Source organism: Takifugu flavidus, chromosome 15 (genome assembly GCF_003711565.1).
Source record: "Takifugu flavidus isolate HTHZ2018 chromosome 15, ASM371156v2, whole genome shotgun sequence".
In the NCBI taxonomy this organism is placed as follows: Eukaryota; Metazoa; Chordata; class Actinopteri; order Tetraodontiformes; family Tetraodontidae; genus Takifugu; species Takifugu flavidus.
Window position 1 is genome coordinate 7576399 of NC_079534.1, and position 21379 is coordinate 7597777.

General features: G+C 41.7%; 2 protein-coding genes across 5 annotated transcripts; both read right to left on the reverse strand.

Annotated features, from left to right (window-relative positions):
• Positions 1 to 2384: 2384 nt before the first annotated feature.
• On the reverse strand, positions 2385 to 14323 carry klhl20 (kelch-like family member 20). 2 transcript variants are annotated; one of them, XM_057056440.1, is made up of 14 exons: positions 14190 to 14323; positions 13015 to 13078; positions 11732 to 11989; positions 11536 to 11644; positions 10957 to 11163; positions 9881 to 10039; positions 9684 to 9778; positions 9485 to 9600; positions 9184 to 9367; positions 8958 to 9101; positions 8381 to 8514; positions 7571 to 7779; positions 7279 to 7385; positions 2385 to 7052 (listed from the first exon to the last, which is right to left on the reverse strand). In XM_057056440.1, exons 2-14 carry the CDS (start codon positions 13035 to 13037, stop codon positions 6968 to 6970), a joined length of 1830 nt encoding a protein of 609 aa, XP_056912420.1. In that variant the 5' UTR covers positions 13038 to 13078; positions 14190 to 14323; the 3' UTR covers positions 2385 to 6967. The 2 variants fall into 2 exon arrangements, with proteins under 2 accessions (XP_056912420.1, XP_056912421.1); XM_057056441.1 differs by having other exon boundaries at positions 11732 to 12012; positions 14190 to 14244.
• A 916-nt stretch (positions 14324 to 15239) lies between these two features.
• LOC130539265 (LIM/homeobox protein Lhx8-like) lies at positions 15240 to 20979 on the reverse strand. 3 transcript variants are annotated; one of them, XM_057057485.1, is made up of 9 exons: positions 20890 to 20979; positions 19806 to 19943; positions 18820 to 18941; positions 17975 to 18195; positions 17492 to 17595; positions 16969 to 17064; positions 16242 to 16422; positions 15824 to 15932; positions 15240 to 15459 (listed from the first exon to the last, which is right to left on the reverse strand). In XM_057057485.1, exons 1-8 carry the CDS (start codon positions 20902 to 20904, stop codon positions 15862 to 15864), a joined length of 948 nt encoding a protein of 315 aa, XP_056913465.1. In that variant the 5' UTR covers positions 20905 to 20979; the 3' UTR covers positions 15240 to 15459; positions 15824 to 15861. The 3 variants fall into 3 exon arrangements, with proteins under 3 accessions (XP_056913465.1, XP_056913464.1, XP_056913466.1); XM_057057484.1 differs by lacking the exon at positions 20890 to 20979 and adding an exon at positions 20189 to 20513; XM_057057486.1 differs by lacking the exons at positions 16969 to 17064; positions 20890 to 20979 and adding an exon at positions 20189 to 20517.
• Positions 20980 to 21379: the final 400 nt, after the last annotated feature.

Genomic DNA, 21379 nt, shown 5'->3' on the forward strand with positions numbered 1-21379 from the left:
CCACCCAGAGCCCAGCCTCAATCAGAACACCATTAGTCTGGTCCTAAAGTCCTTGCACTGGCTCCCAGTAAGACACAGAATAGATTTTAAAGTTCTTCCACTGGTCTCTGAGATCCTCTGACTCGGGTCCAATGGTTGAGCCTAAAGATGGTGAAGCAGTATTGCTGGGGAGCAAGACTGTAAACATCTCAGCCCCTCTTAATAATTTTAAAGTTTTGTTTTTTCCTTTAAAGGTATTTTAATCATGATGTTTGTTTTGCTGTATGTTGTAAAGTTTTAATCTTTCTATGTAAAGCACATTATGTCTTCTGTAAAAAAATAAAATAAAAAATAAAAAACTCCCAAAGATAGAAACCTAATTTTTGTTCTGATTTAGTTGAAGGAGACTTTCCTTGTCTGAAGTGAGAGGAGCTCTTCTTCATTGGTGCTCCTGTGCTGCTTGGCTGTCTTTGTGGTCATAAATGGAACCCTTTTGACCCGGACACAGTCCTTCTGTCCCAACCCTCCAGAGAAGACGCCCTGCACTTTAGCACATCAAGAGTTAGCGGGGCTCTTCCGGACGTGCATGCAGCCACACTCCGCTTCCAAATCCTCCATCAGCCTCTATTTGTGAGTAAAACTGGCCTCCCTCAGTTCCCAGCGATTCACTCAGCATTGCTGGCAAACTGATTGGAGCCCTGAAGCTAAAGTGCAGCAGTCCGGCCATTACAGAGCAGTAAAACTGTGCTGTGTGAGCTGCATGTTAACAGCTGAAGACTTTATGGTGTGGTGAGGGGCCGCGTGGAGCACCCTCGAGACAAGCGTTTAACCTTTAACTGCTTGCCTTCGTCGCCCGTCACACGCTGAAGTTCTGTGGAGCTTTGCTGCCTCCAGCAGGGAAAACTGGCAACGACACAGCCCCAATGATGCGTGCGCTTTGTTGTCCTGGGACTCCGTCTCAATTCTTTCCTCTCAAGGGTTTATTTGTGTCTTCTATGAGTCCCGGTGCTTTTTTCTGCAGCTGTCGTTTACAGAACAGCGGCACCGAGCGGATCAACAACGACCCGCAGGCAAAGAGATGACGAGGACGTCAGATTGGCCCGAATGAAGCGACAGAAGCGGCCCTACAGATGATCTCAGAACGGGGAGCTGCAGACATCAAAACTGTGTTTAAAGGTTCTTATGCTAATGAGCCTTCCAGGACCAGGATCTGAGACTGGTACCAGTGGCGCGCCAGTATCAGGTTGGTCCTCAGACAGATGCAGCAACATTACTCGCCCGTTTGTCCATCTGTTGTTGATCGGCTCATGAAGGAGTGCATGTGACGTCGTTACACGGCACAGAACACCACTGTTGCCTGGGGCAGAGATCAAAAACAGCGTTCCTGCTCTTCATCGGAGAGAGAGGATAAAGAGGTGCACATTCACAGGTGACGCTGGCACGTTCCCAGAACGATTACAGCAATATTTCACCTGCACCGACTGGAAAATGTGCCGCGTCCCACCAGACCAGGGTTCCGTCACCGTGGCAGCACTTTGTTGTGAGCAGGAGTAGATCTTCAAATCAAGATTTTCTCCTCCACTGAAGAGCAGCTGCAGTTTGGAGAGTTCTGGATCAACGGGCTGGACCTCCACAGTAGCAGCCGCTCAGGGGTTCCTGATGCCTTCTGTCCATCCACGGAAGCAGATCACCAATCCCGATACATTCCTGTAACTGCGGCAGCGATTACTCTCTGACATATGAAACCCATCACATGCCACATGTCACACTAACGCACAGTAAGGGTGCGAGTGTTGAGATGTCGGGCTTCTACCTGCTCCACTGGGAATACACCGTCGATTGTGGCTTCTGCTCTTCATTGGTGTTACCGACTCACAAATGGTCACAAATATGTCGAAACACTCGCTAAAAACAGCGAGTCGCCAGCAGGATCAGGAAGAGGCAGAACATTTTCCGGGACTAAGACACGTGGCAGAGATTTGAATCGGTTCATGTCATGTTTACAGGAGGAAAGCAGGAGCTGACAAAGGTCAGAGCGACCTGTTAGACGGAAGGTCGGCTTCTCTCAACACTGCAGCCATGTGGCAGCGATTCACATGTCACAACGTGTCCCATACTCTGAAGAAAGGAGTGAGCTCTGCCTGTGTTGAGTACGGTAGTTCAAATCCAAAAGAACAGGCCAGATATACTATTCTTTGCCTTAAAGACAGCTAACAATAGATGATCTGGACTTTTCAGCCTGTTCTCACTCTTTTGTGTCTCCACAAAAACTACTTCAACATTTTCTTCCGAAACTTTAAATTTGTTATCAATTAAAAAGAAAAAGTCTATACCGAAATCATTTGCTTTGAGAAATGGAGGTGGTGCGGAGGAGGAAAGAGGGTTACAAATGAGAACACACAGGCTCACTCTTCCATGGAAAGTTTAATCTTTGTAGAGGGGAACATGGCACTGCCATGGTGATCACAGCTGAGCGATGACAGTCAGAGTGTCAATAAACTGCACAGAAGGCTGCCCAACAGGGAGTGTAGAATTATTAGGCAAATGAGTATTTTGACCACATCATCCTCTTTATGCACGTTGTCTTACTCCAAGCTGTATAGGCTCGAAAGCCCACTACCAATTAAGCATATCAGGTGATGTGCATCTCTGTAATGAGAAGGGGTGTGGTCTAATGACATCAACACCCTATATCCGGTGTGCATAATTATTAGGCAACTTCCCTTCCTTTGGCAAAATGGGTCAGAAGAGGGACTTGACAGGCTCCGAAAAGTCAAAAATAGTGAGATATCTTGCAGAGAGATGCAGCACTCTTAAAATTGCCAAGCTTCTGAAGCGTGATCATCGAACAATCAAGCGTTTCATTCAAAATAGTCCACAGGGTTGCAAGAAGCGTGTGGGAAAAACCAAGGTGCCAAATAACTGCCCAGACATGGCCAAGGTAAGAAGGGCTGAAAAACGACCACCACTGAACAAGACACAAGCTGAAACGTCAAGACTGGGCCAAGAAATATCTCAAGACTGATTTTTCTAAGGTTTTATGGACTGATGAAATGAGAGTGAGTCTTGATGGGCCAGATGGATGGGCCCGTGGCTGGATCGGTAACGGGCAGACAGCTCCAGTCCGACTCAGATGCCAGCAAGGTGGAGGTGGGGTACTGATATGGGCTGGTATCATCAAAGATGAGCTTGTGGGGCCTTTTTGGGTTGAGGATGGAGTCAAGCTCAACTCCCAGTCCTACTGCCAGTTTCTGGAAGACACCTTCTTCAAGCAGTGGTACAGGAAGAAGTCTGCATCCTTCAAGAAAAACATGATTTTCATGCAGGACAATGCTCCATCACACGCATCCAAGTACTCCACAGCGTGGCTGGCAAGAAAGGGCCTAAAAGAAGAAAAACTAATGACATGGCCTCCTTGTTCACCTGATCTGAACCCAAGAGAACCTGTGGTCCCTCATCAAATGTGAGATTTACAAGGAGGGAAAACAGTACTCCTCTCTGAACAGCAGCCTCTCAGAGGCTGTGGTTGCTGCTGCACGCAATGTTGATCGGGAACAGATCAAAACACTGAAGACCGAATCCATGGATGGCAGGCTTTTGAGTGTCCTTGCAAAGAAAGGTGGCTATACTGGTCACTGATTTGTTTTTGAATGTCAGAAATGTATATTTGTGAATCTTGAGCTGTTATATTGGTAACCCTGGTGAAAATAAATAATTGAAATGGGTATATATTTGTTTTTTGTTAAGTTGCCAAATAATTATGCACAGTAATGGTCACCTGCACACAGATATCCTCCTAAAATAGCCCCACTCCAACTCCCAAAAATATTCAGTTTTGATATTAATGAGTCTTTTGGGTTCATTAAGAACATGGTTGATCAATAATAAAATTAATCCTCAAAAATACAATTTAATAATTCTGCACTCGCTGTACACATGACAATATGGAGCAGGGCATTAATGTCACGATAAAGCATTGACACGTTACAGCTGAAGCCAACGAGTAGTCTTGACGACCAAAATCAATTGAATTGGTGAGGACGCTTGTCAATACCGCAGCTTCCTGTGCTTTATTAGCTATGTGACATCATTTAAAAAAAGGGGAAAAAAGGGGAGTGGCAGAGATCAATGGAAGGTCTAAAGTTTCTCAATCTGGATTTTTACAGCAAACGAAAGCATCCTGTCACACACCGAAACAAACCAGGGGACTCGTTTCTGATATTAGAGAACGCCATTTAGAGAGCTCAGGTGTGGAGAACAAAGGGTGGAGTCCTGGGGTTTTTGTAAAATAACCTTGGAAACAGTTCCCAGTTCAACCGCATAATGGTCTCCTGCAACACATCCTGCAGCTAAACTCCAGAAAGGGGCTTTCTGATGTGATTTTAAGTGGTCCATGTTTGCTCATATAAGATCTCTATCAGCTGCCAGTAGACACAAGATTGTAGACGTAGCACCCATGTTCATGACTACCGTGAACTAAAGAGGCCACATTTTGTCTTGTCCGTTACAGAGGAATGATTTGGCGAACACTTCCAGATGGTGCTTTAAACGATACATAACCCTTCTGGCCGCGTCACAACAGAAGAGAGGAGCTGGTGAGGTCTTTTTCTGCAGCTTTCAGCCACATCAACAGTATATCCTTTAAAATTGAGATGTGTACAGCTGCCATTTCTGTACAAACAGTTAATTAACAGTTAATTACTCTGCAGGACCGTAACCAGTGACATGTGAAATCTTCAAGTGGAGTTCTTTTGTGATTGTGTGGCAGTGAGAAGCAACCTTCATCTTGTTGGGAGACGCTCATTCAGTGGGCTCATGTACTCGGTCAAACGCTCGACCCCCATGGGAGGCTTTTACCACAGTCTTGTGGGAGATTTATTCAAAAATATTCAATGTCAAAATGAAACTTGCATGAAATGTCTGATGTTGTTACAAAACAGTGTTGCTAAAGCTCAACATCACAATACCACTGACTGTACGTCAACAGACGTGAGCCTGTTTGCTGAAGTAATGCATACATAAGACCGACACACAAATGCATGTTTTCATCTCACAATTTAAAGTGCAGAGCTGAAGTGGTCTGTGTGTGACATACAATTTAGCAGATGTGACACAAACATTTTGACTTGTACTTCTCTACTCTAAACATCTGGGAAGTTTAATGCCACTATTTTTTTTTTTTAATTATCACAGTGCAATAAATTTAGATGAGTTATCTGCCCCAATTACACCCTTCCACACTGTCTCTGTATGTTTTACTCTGACCTGAGATCAAATCTGATTATCGGTCACTGGACTGGATTATGGAACTCATGGCTATTATACAACTTTCGTCCAGCAGGGGGCGTCGTTACACTGCTCTAGGAAGCATTGAAACATTCATAGGTTTTGGTAAAATTCAGTAATCATAATGCTATTTTTTTAATGCATATATAACAGAATTCAACACGTGTTTCATGAGTTTAGGTACAGTTGACAGTGGTCAATCACTGGTTTCATTCCTCGCTTTGAGGCATATGACCAACTGAGTTGTACATTAAAAGTTGAGCGATGAGACATCTGCCCGTCTAGTGTTTCCTCAGAAGGCTTACAGGAAGTGATTAACCTGAACAAAATATTTTAGTGTTGATGTGGGGACAAGAGTTAACCTTTTATTCTTTGTTCACCACCACATATTTCCAATGGGGGTGACAAGGGTGGTGAGACCTACCCCAGCAGTCAGCGGATGAGGCAGGAACACATGCTAGACAGGTCCACAGTGGATCACAGAGCACGCACACAAATTACACACACCACATCAAAATCATCAGAAACATGAAGTGGAGGAAAAGGTGCTTTTAAAAAATTAAGCATGGACAGATGGTCTCAAATCGTCTTGTTACATAAACCCAACCACATACGTACATGCTCCAACTTAAATGTAACTGCCCTCTCAAATGTTCCCAAATGCTCAGTGCTGCATGTATGAGACAAATTCACCAGGAAATCCACTTTAGTGAACCGAAATGGTTTTTGCAAGGGTTGAGTGGCCAAAACTGGACAAAGAAAGTCTCAGAAAGGGCATTGAACGCTGCTGTGGCTTTGATTTCACTAGAAGTGACTCCTACACTCTACTAAACCAGAACACAGCTCTCAGTGAATGGAAAGAAAGAATTCCCACTGACTGCTGTGCTGCAGGCATGTAATGCTACCTTGCATAAAAGCTAAAAGTTCTCTAAGGTAACAGAAAGCCACAGTAGCCTCCTTTAAAGTGCAGCAATCTAGCCTAATGATGGGATGACTGGGTGGATGTTGCAGAGAACCCACTTACTGTTGTTTTAATGCTATACTCCTCTTCTATCACTGGAAATAACTTAGATTTCTTTTCCGTGGATGCCTCAGTAAGAATTTGTACTATCTAACGTTACACATGGAGGCCCACAAATGTAATAGACATAGTTGCTTTTACACCAAGATCAAAGGTGAAAGAGAACAGAATAGTCAATATGCATTCATGTATCTCCAGGAATGAGTCTGTGAATCTGGGGGCTGGTGTGCTAGTCTAACAGAAGCTTTCACAGTTGACTCCTCTTCCTAACCTCTAGAAGTTCTGAGAAAAAGATCATCCATCCATCCAGCCATTCATCCATCCATCCATCACACAGGCCGATTCAGTCCCGACCCGTCAGGCCTGGAAGCAAACACCAGGAAAAGGAACGAGCGTCCTCTCCAACCTGGGAACTTTGTGGTTCTGCTGTTGGCACACTCCATCCATGGAGAAATCCAGTAACCTACCTCGGAGCCAACGGTGGGAAACTGAAAATGTGTCTCTTTTCTTTTTTCCTTTTCCATCCCCTGGGCCACATTTTAAAAGCCATCCTTACGTGCATACAAGCGTCTCTTGGAGGCACAAGGGTTGTGAAATGAGGCATCCATCGCAGCACGATGAGAAGTGTTTGAGCACACGTGTGTATGCGTGTATGTTTGCGTCAAGGCTGCAGTGGCAGTGTTACCATATGTGGGATTCACAGTGAGTCATTTTAATGACGCCCACTCCTCCACCCAATCGCCGATAGTTCATCCCTCCGTACAACCTGGGAACATGAAGAAGGAAAATCAAAAGTGGGGACAACTGATATATCTTAAAAATGTATAGAAATCAGAACTGGAATATCAACAGTATGCTGTAGTTTTGCTTAACAGAAATCACGGATCGCTACGGCTGTGATCCACTGGAAAGTTCTACTTTTCCATCACAGAACCTTCACTAATTTATAGATAAAAGATGATGTCATTAAATACTGATCATCGCCATTTTACCTCCATGTGTTGGCATCAGGGTCATAGACTTCTATAGTTTTCAGATATGTTGTTCCATCAAAACCTCCCACCGCCATCAGCTGACCATTCACCACAGCTAAGCCCACCTACACACACACACACACACACACACACACACACAAAGAGAAAAATAAATCTGACACTCTCAGGTAATTGGAAGATGATATCCTAATCTTCACAGAAAAACAGCAAAGCTTTAGAATAACTACTCCAGCACATCGACTTATTAGCAAAGACCCTTAAGCAGTCACCATGACGACAACACACTCACCCCACTCCGCCTGGAGGTCATAGCCACCACAGGAGACCACTGGTTGGTCCTGGGGTTGTAGCGCTCTGCGCTGCTCAGCTCGGTGGTGTCGTCTCTGCCTCCGACAGAATAAATCATGTCCTGATAGACCGCGCAGCCAAGGTGCTTCCTCCTCGTTCCCATCGGTGACACCGTGTGCCAGCGGTTCTCTTGAGGGTTGTAACGTTCCACTAAAGTAAGAAAAAAGGAGTGTCAATATTATTTACAGAACGGTTGACTGAACATTTTGACCATGTTACACCTCATGGAACTGTGGCAAATATGAGGTACTACTCCCAACTGATATGAATTTGGGGACCACAGGATGCGGGACCAGGAATCTTTCACTTTTAGCCATTAGCCACTTTCCAAACTGGGATGGAAGGTAAAAAGATATACAGCTTGGAATTTCCAGGTGTTTTGGAGACAAGAAAGCAGGAGATCTTTCTTGAATAACAGAAACTTGTTTTATTGAGATCGTAATGAGCAAATATCCTATCACCATAAAAAGCACTGTTAAAACAGGTTACAGACATTGGTCAAAAGCTTAATAACAGTGAAGCTTCAGAATTTAGATGAAGTACAGATGGATTGTGAAGGAAGGACTTACATATTAATAGATATACTTGAGATACATGAGACAATTCACTGAGTAGCTCTAAACTGTCGAATTTTGAAAAATAAAAGAAACACTTAAATACTAAAGAGAGTGTGTGATTTCTGAACTTCATCCCATTGGAGTGTGTGATACGTCTTCAAGGAGTGTGTCACCGCTGTGTTACAGCACTATACCTGTATTTAAAGGCGACGTTCCATCAGAGCCTCCTACAGCGTACAAGAAGCCGCCCAGCACAGCCACAGCTACACCCAACCTCCTGGTGCTCATGGAGGCCACACGAGTCCATTTGTTCTCCTTGGGGTCATATCTAAAAGAAGAAGAATGCCGTCGTATTACGACCATCAGTAGGAGTGGGAAACACATTTGGTCCACAAAGCGGGCCACGTGGGTGAACTATTTAAAGAACTGGAAGAGATATTTCACCCTCAGGTTTGGAAGAGTTGGTTTAATTTCTTTTGGGATAACAAATAAATCTCATGCATGAGGGTGATGGAGGGTTTCTTTCAGACACCGACTGAGCAAAACTCCTTCAACGTCAATCCCTGACGCAAGACCATTAGCAGGTAAACTGCAGTTAAACAGCGAAACATATGTGGCTGTTGGCTATTGGTGTCCATAGCAACCCCCCCCCCTATGTTTGAACTCTCTTGGCCAATAAAAATGATTCTGATGTTACTGGCTCAATTATTCAGTAGGCGATGCAACACAGGGAAATGGTGCAAGAGTGGATCCAGACATTCTGACTGATACCTTTCTACAATGTTGAGGCACGAAACCCCGTCCTGCCCTCCTACGGCGTACAGGTAGCCACCAAGCACAGCCACTCCCACACTTGTACGGCAGGTACTGGTGGGGGCCACGTCGCTGCTCCACTGATTGGTTTTAGGGTCATATCTGAAAGGGGAAAAATGGGAGGTGGAGAAATAGTTTTAGCTTAGAAACATGGAGGCAGAAAAACAGAACGAAAACTGTTCACCTCTCCACAGAGTTGAGGTACGATGACCCGTCATGACCTCCCACCGCGTACAGCAAGTCATCGAGGACACTGACACCCACTCCGCATCTCCGCTTACTCATTGATGCCACCATTCGCCATTCGTTGGTCTGCGGATCGTAACGTTCTACACTGGAAATGGCGTCACCGCTGCACCAACCGCCAACTACGAGACAAGGACCCAAGAGGGGGGGGCGTCACCAGAGAGGAGACCATCACGCAGATTGTCTCAAATCTACAGATGTTAGATCTGACACACAGGAAGGTTTTGTGTCACGCCGACCTGCAAACAGGACCTCTCCGCAGCGGATTGGTTTCCTGGGCCTGGTTCGGGGTCCCTGCATCAATGGCCTTTCTTGTGGCAGCAACAGGTAGTTCTTCGCTTCATCAACCAAGTCTCTGAAAAACAGCATTGACGTTACATTTGAGAGGCTGTTGCCATTTTCTTTGACTTTGGGAAAACCAAAAACTTCTAAACCCACCGGCATTCCTCGTCACTTTTAATGAGAGGGTCCGACCCAACGGTTCCCACCAGGAACTTGGGACTGAGGAGTGGCAAGCGAACATGTTGCAGCACCTACAGATCACATGCAACACGTTACACCCCAAAACAGGTATCTTTCTTAACTCAATCATGAACCAGAACCGGCGACGGAAGCGGTGAACGGTGAGCAGTAACCTGGGGAAGCTGTGGTCGGCGTTCCTGGATGCTGTACTTGACCCAGGCCATCACGGCGTTAAAAACCTGCTCCTCACTCCGGACATTGAGCTCATCGCTGGAAATTATATCAATCAACTGATTGGCAGGCAGCAGCATGAATTCTTCACTTTCCATGACCTATGACATCAGAGCAGTGTGTCAGCAGGGGAACACTTACCGGTATGTCTAATGCTACTGGGATTAAAGATGGCTACCTTGCATGAGTCACTTTTTTTTTTTTTTATATTACATCATAAAGGCACAATTAATTACAAAGTTATTAGAGATGTCGATGAATGTTTGTTATGTTATGTTGAATTTTTGGCTTAAGAAAAATTGATTGGACTTCCTTTAGCCCAGGATTTTAAACAACCTCCCTGTTCATTTTAAACCTGGAAACACCCTCAGACAGAGACTGGTCCACCCTCAGGGAAAAACACCATAAAAAGAGTAACTTGGTTTATTCTGTCCGGCGCAGTGAAGAATCTACTGAGCTGTTTATTCGTGAGACTAAACAGCCCCTGCACGGACACATGGCCCAACACAGGAGACAGCTCCTCAGGACAGGATTCAGCTGTCCAATTACACCTCAAAGACAAGGGACACTCATTTGAAGACAGTATTGTTCATGTTTTGACCAGAGAAGAAAGAATCAGACGATGACCAGGATGATCCACCCCATTCATAATGCTAATTACCACCAATGACCACTAATGACAGCATTCAGTAAATCAGCACCGTATAAAACTCTGGGATTGCCACCATGTAATCTAGAACTAGAGAACAATAAGAAATGAAGCATCTCTGGAAAACTAACAGAAGTTCAGTTGAATTTTCTAAAACCAAGAGTACTACTATTAGGAAATTTCAAGGGGAATTGTTGTATCTTGTAAAGAAAGTGTGGAATTGTTTAAGTAAGGATGTGACTTCGTTTGCCAGATTGATTCACTGCAAAGTTCAAAATCACATATCCAACACAAAAAACTGAAAAGACCAACCAATTTTTAAGCCATTAGGACTTAATGAGAAAGCTTTCTGGAATAAAACTTTTTTACCTCCTGGAAGTTGTGTTGGGTGAACTTATCAGCGATGCGGAGCAGCTCGCGACATGAGTGTGTGTCTGCAAAGGCCCTGATTCCCAGACAGTTGGAAGGATCAAGCTGCCTCTTCAGGAATTCACAGCAGGCCTCTTGAATCTCAGCCAGCTGGAGAAGGCAAGCGGCAGGAAGTAACGTCTGGACGTTTCCCTCCTCAACAGTCACCTGGGCATGGGGGAGACACTTTTGACCTTATAATATTTATAATGGTAGTCACTCTTACTCTGCCATCCTTCCTATTGATCATCAGCAATTATCCTTAACTGCCTTCTCAGAATTAGTCCCTATTGTTATTGGAACCACCACTGCTGTGTTGTGATGAGTAGTAAATGTTTGGCCTCTGTTTTAGACAACTTTTTTTTACGTGTTTTCCTCAGATTAAATGGTGATCAATGATGAAATTAAGTAACATTTAATATTTATTTACCAAGTGCACAATGCCTGCCTGTCATTACACAAAGCCACCTCTTCCATTTGTTCTTTTGTATTTTTTTTTAGTTTAGGCATTTTTTTCTTGCGTGTAATAAATTGGGTTACCTGTGACGTGTAAGCAAAGTCAATAAGCAGCTCCATGGCTCGCTCATCAATATCACGGATAACCACTTCTGTCTGCCTGCTCTCTGCCAGCTCGCCAGTGAACATCGCCCTGAACGGGACATTAAAAAAAACACTGTTATCGTCATCATTATTACACCAACTGAGTGGCTAGGAGAGAAATACTGCCTCTGGGTACCTGAAGTAGGGGCTGCAGGCCGACAGGATTACACGGTGAGCGTAAATCTTCTTGGCACCCACCACCAGCACCACATCACAGAGCTCCCGGTGTTTCCTCAGCAGGTTGATCACCTCTAGGGTCTGCCGTGGGTGCTTGTCTGAGATGTAGGGCATGCGTGCTGGCTGGGGGACCCCTTCAGGGAGCTTATTAGGGTCCCCCAGAGTACAGCGGCTGGTGATGTCCATTCCAGTGGTGTCTTGGCGTGCACTGGTGGCCCTAAACATCAATCTAACAGGTAACTGGCTGATCCCGAATGAGCAATTTTAGGAACAAATGCGGTGAATTAAGTACTTTCATCATTATCCAAGTCTAAAGATCTATTCAAAACTTTCACTCAGTCTGATAAAGCAATTACAAATTTGAGAACATTTGACTATAAAACTATCTGTGATGGCACAAATATCTAAAAATCGCTCAAATTTGACATCATCTTGTCTTCAACATAACTATTGCCCTTTGTTAACGTTATTGAACATTTAAAAATGCACAAGTTGCCAGGTTATAATTGTAGTTTTCCGACCCTCAAAAGTGAATAAAAAAGACTACACATTAAAATGGAAACTATTCCAAACCAGTGCTACCAGTAGTGCTTAAAGGTGAACCGAGACTGACAGAATTGGAATATCAGCATAAGCAAAATTTACTGTTGTGTTAAATGTATATCTTTAGGTTATAAGTAGTTATGATGCAAATAATGAGTGTTGATGAATAATGATAATAAACATTAATGTAAAGCCACTGAAAAAGAGCTCTTGGAAATCAGCAATTTATCTTCACATATTCTCACTCAAGTATGGCTGCTGTCCAGTACACTCTCTGCTGCCGTTTTATTGCAAGCTAATTTTAAAGCTCATGCTGGCACAATTACGCCTACGCCTTGTCCAAGTTGCCTGGAAATGTGAGCAGGTCAACAAGTGCGTTGCATGTCAAGAACAGGTTATTTTTAAAATCGTCTGGAAGGATTGAGTAACGTTTCATGCTCTTTCCTGCATTATTTGTTACAGTCAGACACCAAAGCATATAAACAGATCAAAGCAATTGAGTTCTACAGCGGGAGTAAGAATACTGTTCTTGTTCTTTTATAATAACCCAAGTATGTGTGTGGTAGAGATTGTGATGATTAGTATTAAACTGAGGGCGCATTGTGGGTAACAGCAAATCATCAGCAATTAAAGGCTTTTTAAGTGCCACAGGTGGTTTCTGAAGCATCATCTAAATATTTCTAACAGATTAAACCTTACCTGCGCATTGGCTTTGCTTCCATACACTGATCAACAATGTTGGGTCCCACACTTTGATGTTAATCTGCAAAGAAAACAGAACATGTTATACTACTATCAGTCAGTCTGTCTATCAAACTAAACTACAGCTGAGACAGTTGTTCACTGTAGGCAACCACAGTGCATAACAAAAAAAACAACATTAATTTATAGCCGTTAATTGCCCAGTCTACTTTGATTTCAGCTGTGTATTTGACGTAAACTGAAAATTAATTTTACTGGCTGATATCTTACTTTTAAATTTAAAGCAAAATACAACAAGAACAAAAATGGCAATAAAACGTTGGGAAATTATCTAAATAGATCATTTCATTTTTGTGAGTTCTTAACTTCCCAATTCCTGAATACTTCTGCAGTTTGTTGCTCAGGTGTTCAGTTACACGGGGAAATGAAAGAAAAAAGCTGCACTTTCAGACCCACTTTCCTTCTACAAATTATAACATTCTCACCATTGTCTACTAAATGTTCTACTGTGGGTCAGCTGTCGGTAAGACAATATGGTTATGAAGCAATATGAAAACACACAGTAAATAACTGTATAAAGGAGCGCTGTCAAGATAACATTTTCAAACATGCTATTTTTAAGTTAAAGTTGTTTTAAACAGCATCCACAGCATAACTTCATGTATTTGTTGTGGTGTCCAGCAGATAGACAGATCCGGCTAGGAAGTTAGCTAGTTTAGTAGAGTATCGCAGTTTTAAGTGATAAAGGCATGGTTTAGGTTCAAAGGAACTTTGTCAATGTATGCGAAAAGCGCGAAAGAACCAAATATAGAAAACGTTATTTTGGGCCACGATTTAATGTATTAAATGTAAAAAGAATTTGGTACGCTAAAGTGCTAGCAACAAAACACTGGGTGTTTGGGAAGCTCGTTGAAAAGATGAATGTTTGCGCTAATACGTTCCAAAAGAATATACAAGTCACTCCTAAAGAACACATTAGTGATGAGATATCCAATAAAGTGTATTAAAAAAGCCAAAGAAATTAGCCGATGTTTAGCATAACCAAAACCGCTTCCTGTAAGCATCAGGTCTGAGATCAGAGGCTAGAACCAGAGATCTTTACTAATTTAGAAGGGCACATATGACAATACCAAAAAGACAAAAGATGTAGGTATATTGACTACCAAGTTTACCTTATAATTCCATCCCAAGGGCTGGAACCAGTCACCCAGGTCGGTAATGTTTACAGTGTGCTATCGTCGGTGGAAGGCTCCTTCTCTCCTGCCCCGTATGCCACGCGACACGCGTAAGTTCCGGGCACCGTCTTTTCAAAATAAATCTTTGCAATTGCGTCTATTAAAAACGAGTCAATAACGTAAAAGCGCGAACTGTAAATTATTCAGCATTTAACTATTCAGTTGTGAGAGTTATTCAGACGATTCTGTTTTTTTTCCCCAGATCTAAATGACGGCAAATCTGCGCTTTTGTGAAATAGTTGTGTCGCATAATCGACCAGATGTGGGTGTCCAACATTCTAATAATATCTTGTTTTTTATTGTGTTTATCTTGTTCTTATTGACAGATGAGCTTGGTAAAGAAAATGCAGCCGTGGGAATAAAATTCTTTCATCTATATCTTTTCATGTTTGTCACAAGAAAATGCATTTGTTCCAGTAATAATTGTGCTTTAGAAATATTTATACCCGTTTTCAGAAAATACCAACATCAAGTGTTATTGTTGTCCCAAGTCAAGACTGCCCTCCAGAACTTTCTCTTGAGAGTATGTAGTACATTTTGACCTTGTTATTCATTTAAGACCAAAACTGGTCATTGGACTTTAATATAGAAAGGCCATTTTAAAACACTGATCTGATTTAAGCTTTGTTCCGTGCGTCATCCCAAACGTGCAGACGAGATTCAGTTCAATTTGAAATTTGCATGTAAATGAAAAAATAAAAAAACTTTCTGCAAATTGCAACAGACTGAAATCAGACATATGGCAATTGGGAGCTTCAAGCTGAAAATGCTTCCGTTAGATTTCAACCAAATTAGAGCAGCTACACATTACCTCACATCATCAGGTCATCTAGACTGAAGTATATCACACATGCTGTGATGTGCAGACGTGTTTCTCAGCCGTGCAAGTAATATGTTTAAATGCCAAATTTGATCTGATAACTCAGATTAGTGTCAGGTTTTTAACAGATCGTCTACGGTAATCAGAACAACTCTAATTAGATTAGGTTGTGTCATGACAATCACAAATTAAACCATTTTTATTGAACCCAGAAATGTCAGCAGGAAAGAAGCAACAGGTTGGCAGGCATCATTTTGCAGCATGCAGTTTATACATGGCATCAGTCACTTCACATTAACAATCAAAGAAAACATACACATCATGTTGTTATATTAAAGTAGACTTTCATTCTAAATTAAAGGTCATCTCGAGGACAAAAGATGGGCACTGAAAGAAGAAAAACAGTTTGAGTAATGTTTTTAAACAGTAACTTAGGCTGATTTTAATGTCATAACAAGGCCAAGGACTTCCAAGAAGTCCATGTTTTGTCCTTAAACATTTCCATATATGAAATGTAAATATCTGGGGAAAAAAAATATAAATTGTACATTCACGTTCTAGCTAAATCCCTCAGCTAAATTCCTGCAAATAAATGAAATACATAAATTCATCAGTTAACAAAAGAATTCTCATCCACATAGTTCTGTGCATTTCCACTTGTGAATACATTTTTGGCTCCCCCTAAAAACTACTAGATATCCTTTACCTTCCTTTTTTAAGTCATCTTATTTTAAATCCAGCTGTGGTTTACCGTCTCCATCCCAGCAGGTACTGGTGGATGACTGGTGCTCAGCTGAGATTTAGCTGCGTCAGTGGATGGGAAACCAGCGGCTGCAGCAGGAGTGGGTCTGGGTTTTGCACTACAGGAGGGAGGAAGAACATTGGTTTTAATTCCTTAAAATTTCTGAAAGAATTTAAAGCTTAATGTTCTTTATTAAAGTATAAATTTAAGTAAAAGTATATTAAAGTATAAAATTATGTAAGGACGCAGGGTCTAAATGTCTAATGAAAAAAGGTTAAGCTTGTGGAGCTGTAAAACGGCCTGAGCACATTTAAATAGAATACAGATCAACAGAATTAATGAAAGATTTGATCCATCAGCAGGACAAATCTCTATAGAGATAGCTGCATATGAGAACCAACTAGGAGAGGTCACATTAAACCTTTACCATCCATGTAAGTCAGTGTAGTGAGCAGTGGTCCATCTGGGGAAATATAAGTTGCGTATTGTAGATCCTCCATTATCGGTGGCGTCAGTGGGCTGGGAGCGAGTGATGTCATCACCGAGTTGGAGGCAGGATTTGGACCAATGTGTTTTTTTTGACGAGCTCGGCAGTTCTGAAACCAAACCTGGATGGAGAATGGAAGTGATATTTTCTGGTTACAGCTCCTGAGAAGTTCAATGTTTCACTGCTCAGATAAGATCCAACATGTCAAAGGTCAGCTGTCAGCTAAATCTTATGGCATTTAGTGGCATGGAATCAGCAGATTAACCTGGTGACTGAGGTTTTCTTCATTAACCACATGGCTACAGTAATTTTTTCAGATCTGCATTCAAACATTTTTGATATTTTACAATGAAATCCGACATTTAAAGAATTAACCAAATAACCACTGTTTTTGATGTATTTCAGGTGCAGTTTATATTTCCAATTATGACCGTCGACATCAAAATACATTCCATTCTTTCTAAACATTTAAACTTTAATGCGTTTAACTCAAAAACATTCTGTCAGATGTGTTTAGTTCTGACCAAAACAATAAGTTTCACTAAATTAACAATACTTTGATCACATGTCCAATTCTTTCCTCTTATGAAGAGATAAGAAAAAAGCAAGTCTAAATATTTCTGCAGCTCAGGAGAGGTCAGGAGTCAGCCCAGAAAAGCTGCTGTACCTGAATGACCCTGCGGCTTAGACCAGTCCGATCTGACAGTCTCTGAAGAGTCTGAGCATCAGGATTGCTGTCTTTAGCAAACTGAGTTTGCATCACCTGGACAGAGGGAAACAGGCTTGCACATATTAGTCCAATAATACTGTGCTAGAACAAAGCAGAGACGTCAGTTTGACCTGTTCAAACATATTTGTGTCCCAGGTTGGACTCGATTAGATCTGTGGGAGTGTCACGGTGTTCCCATTTGTATCTTAGAGTAGCCAACTACTAAAGAATATTTATTTCTAAGACTGGTTGAGTAGCCTTTAGAGGGCAACTCGTCCAGATGCAGTGAAACATGTCTGACATCAGTGAAGAGCTACACGGTTCCAGAAACCATATTTTCCCCCATATATCAGTTACACCAGAATACTTGACTGATTTGGTCACTAAACCAACCCAATGATCTGATCTTCAGGCTGACACCGTAGCTCCAGCCACATATCCATTAAACAAACAATTATCCTTTTACTGCATAGTACAGTACCTGTAACTGATCGACGGTGAAGCTGGTTCTGGCCCTTTTAGCAGGTCTGGCTGTTGTGCTGGCCTCCTCCTTATCCCCCATATCTTCCCCATCGTTTGAGTCCTCTTAAAACAAAAATATTGAAAAAAAACAATTCTCAGGCTAATTACCTGCAGATGGTCTTACGCTTTTATTTTGCACCAGAGTGGGAAATGTAACATTTACCACTCAAGTGTAACCTACACAAAGCCAATCTGGATGAATATTTTCCATTTTAGACACCAGTAAAGGCCAGGACATTTTCTGTTTTATGTATGATTTTAACCATTGTGGTGCGAATGCCAAGATACATTTTTGCCATTGTAGTTTTTAACTGTTTAAGAATCATCTTTGAATCTTCCAGAAGATAAACTTTACCATAAATTACTTATTACAGACCCCAAATACATGCACGAGCCCCTTAACCATTAATATTTCAAATAGATCATGATTCAACAGGCTCACCATTTTTCTTGGCACGTTTGATATTTTCCACCACCATTTCATAGTGAGGCCGACAGAAGACCCTGTTCTCCAGAAGTCCACATTCCTCCCCGGTGGACAGCTGCCGTTTACATGATGAGCAGGAGAAGCAGGCCAAGTGGAAGGTGCTGCCTCGGACCCGACGCACCCAGTCGCTGGAGTTGATGTTCCGGCCACAGCGAGTACATCTGGTGCCGTATCTCCTGAGGCACACAGCAGACAAACTGTGAGCCTTCTGACCAGCTGCTACTAATCAAAGCCGAGTCTGGTCTAAAATTACTTCAACGTGCCAATTCTCAGGTCCAGCTAAAGGATGTTCCATTGGTGCCAACCAAGATAATCACCCAAAGCACCACTTGTTTTATAAATACAGTGCATCACTTTATGAATGTGCTTTATTATTCATACTACAGTCATTAAATCCACAGTGCAGATTAGAATCTAAAAATAAAATTTCTTACATTAAGATTAAACTTCTTATATTTTCCATTAAATGTTATAGCTTTTAAAAAAATTCAGATACATTTTTTACTTCCAATGTACATTTCAATAACTTAATATTTCAAGCAGAATACATCAAGGATGTGAAAACAAAGCAATTCAAGCAAAAATACTCACAGCATTTGGCAATGTGAGATTGTGAACCAAACTTTAAATGTTCAGATTCAGTCAGTGTGTAATTTATCCAATTTAATGAGACAAGTTTAATGTGTGAGAATAAAACAGTTACTAAAATACCCAAATTAATCAATAATCCATGAAATCAGTATTTTATTCTCTCAGCTGAATGAAAGCTAGATTTAAAATCCCTAAAACACCTGACTCACCTGAAATAGTCGAGTTTGCAAAACACCTGTTTCTCTTTGATGTAGCAGCTCACGTGTCGGCCTAATGACGTCTTACAAACGGTGCAGGAGAGGCAGCGAACGTGCCAACATAGATCATTCACCTGGTGTGGACATAAAATACACCATTTTAAAATTCACCAGGACAATTAGAGTGACATTCAACTTACTTCAATAGTTCACCACAGTGCAGGTTGGATTTAAAACAAAACTCTACGCTTACAGAAACACAGAAAGACACTGCTCGACTTAATGAATCTCTCATCATCAAAATTAATATCACGGTAATTAAATAAAGGCTACAGATAATATATAAGATGAAATTAAAGTTATGGAAAACTTGTTTGCTCTACAGATGCAGCACGGATGATGTAAGAATCAGGTTATAAATGCATTCCAAGTAAAAAGGCAATTTAAAATTAGTGACAATTTTGCTCAAGTGAATTGGCCAGTCTTTTACAGTTTTAAAGTAGCTGTAATCTCCCTCACTCAAAACCAGACGTTGGGCCTAAAAAATAAATAAATTGTGTCCTAGCGCCGACTAGTGGCAAAGCCCCATATAGCAACGAAACATGCCCACAATTTTGTTGATGGCGGGACGCACATGTAGCTGTACAAATTGATTATTTGTAGCTTTTACGGCAAATACTAAGACTTTTTAGTCATATATGTATAGATCCGTGTAGCTCCATGAACACAGTCCCAGATCTCTCCTACACAGTGTGAGCCACCTTAGTTTGAGATTACATGTTTACAACTTTACAATCTGACTATACACGTGACAGATGAGCAGAAATTGACTATTAGAAATTGCGTCCTTACTGGACTACAATTATAAAACTAAGATAATAAAAGTGATGGTCTAAAGCAAATACACTGCTGAATAACATGTATAACGTGGTTGCAGTGGACCAGAATTTGCAGGAAATCCAAAACACGTGTAAATTGTGTTCCATCATCGGTGTCACCTTGAGTAGGTAGCGGTCCACTATGTCCTTGTTACAGGAGGTGCACACCGACTTCACAGGCGGGACGGAGGACGTGGAGGAGAAGGAGGAAGGAGAGTAGCTGTCCTCCTCAAAAACATCCTCAGGACCGGAAGAACCCTGGCAAAAAAGACAGTTTTTGAGAATTAATAATTTCACGTTAGAAAAATGTATACCACTTTTTTTAGGAATTTTTTTTTAACCCACTTTTTTTTACGAGTTACCCACTTTTAAAATAATTTTATACACACGCGTCACTTTGGCCTGCGCTCCGTTATCCCAAACTTTTGGGCCCTTTACCTTTACAATTTTTTTCTCTACAGTTTACTACATAACGGCCGGAAAACTGTCAATGAAATTCCTACTGTGTCGAAGAAAAGGTCGCCATGGTGCTGCAGCTGAGCGAAAACTGCCTCGTCCGACTCTCCGTCTGCCCCCGACATGGTAGCAGGAGAGCCCGCAGGCGCAGTGACTGTAGCCGCTGGCTAATGACCCCGCTCATAGTTCCGACACTTGACAATAAAACCCGGTCCAACGGACAAATGCGTGCACAAATAATTGATCTTGTTCATGACACGTACAGTGACCACATTAATATGTCATTTGTAGATTAAAACAATATCTGCGTGTTTGAACGCATCAAAGTGGATCATTAGTGGAGCCGCTCCACGCGCAGCTGAACGAGACGCGGGATAATTGGGCTCGCGAGCACACGTGCACGTGATAGCAGGTGATTATCGAGGCAGATGATGATAAAGATGGTGTTGATCGTCGTTAGGAGTAAAGGCTCGTTCCGAGACGTAGACAGTGGGGTGAGAATTTTATAAAGTATAAAGAGAAACTTTTTACCTGCTCCAGTCTCACATTTCATGCTTAATTTCAATAGTGAGGTGTTTTGTTTTTTGTGAAAGTCCAAAATAAATTTGTTAAAAACTCACACAAAATAACAATAAATAAATCATCCAGATTAAATACTATCTGGAGCAAGAGTGAGTCAAAAACCGCAAAAATTCATTTTAAGCTATAGGGAGCATTATTAGAGTTTGCTAAAGTCTTCCCTACTCACTGTGCAGTTGAACATTTTCTGTTGCTTCCAGTTCAGACAGATGTTTTGGGGGCCTACTGTTCCTCCTCCTCTGTTCTCCAGCCTCCTATGCACAATGACCCCAGAGCAAAGCTGTTTCTGTGTTTATTTTATTCAGCCCACTGCACCTCCCTCCACCTCACTGTCACCAGAATCAAACTTTACCTCCACTCCGATTGTGAAGCCAGTAACAAAGTTTTTCTTAATTCATTTTTAATAAGTTAGACACCAATGGCAAACTAATTCAACTAAAATGCATATTTATTGTTACAGAATTAATGAAAGCCAAAACGCCTGTCTTTGTCATCTTAGAATTCTTATTATAAAACAGTCTTCTTATTCAAAGTCATCATCATATATCTATTTATACTTTTCAGGGTTTTTTTTTAAATCATGAAAAATAATTGTTTAAAACTGAATTGTCAAAATCTGTCTAATCATATTTGAGTCTGTCATAAACTAAGAAGTGTTG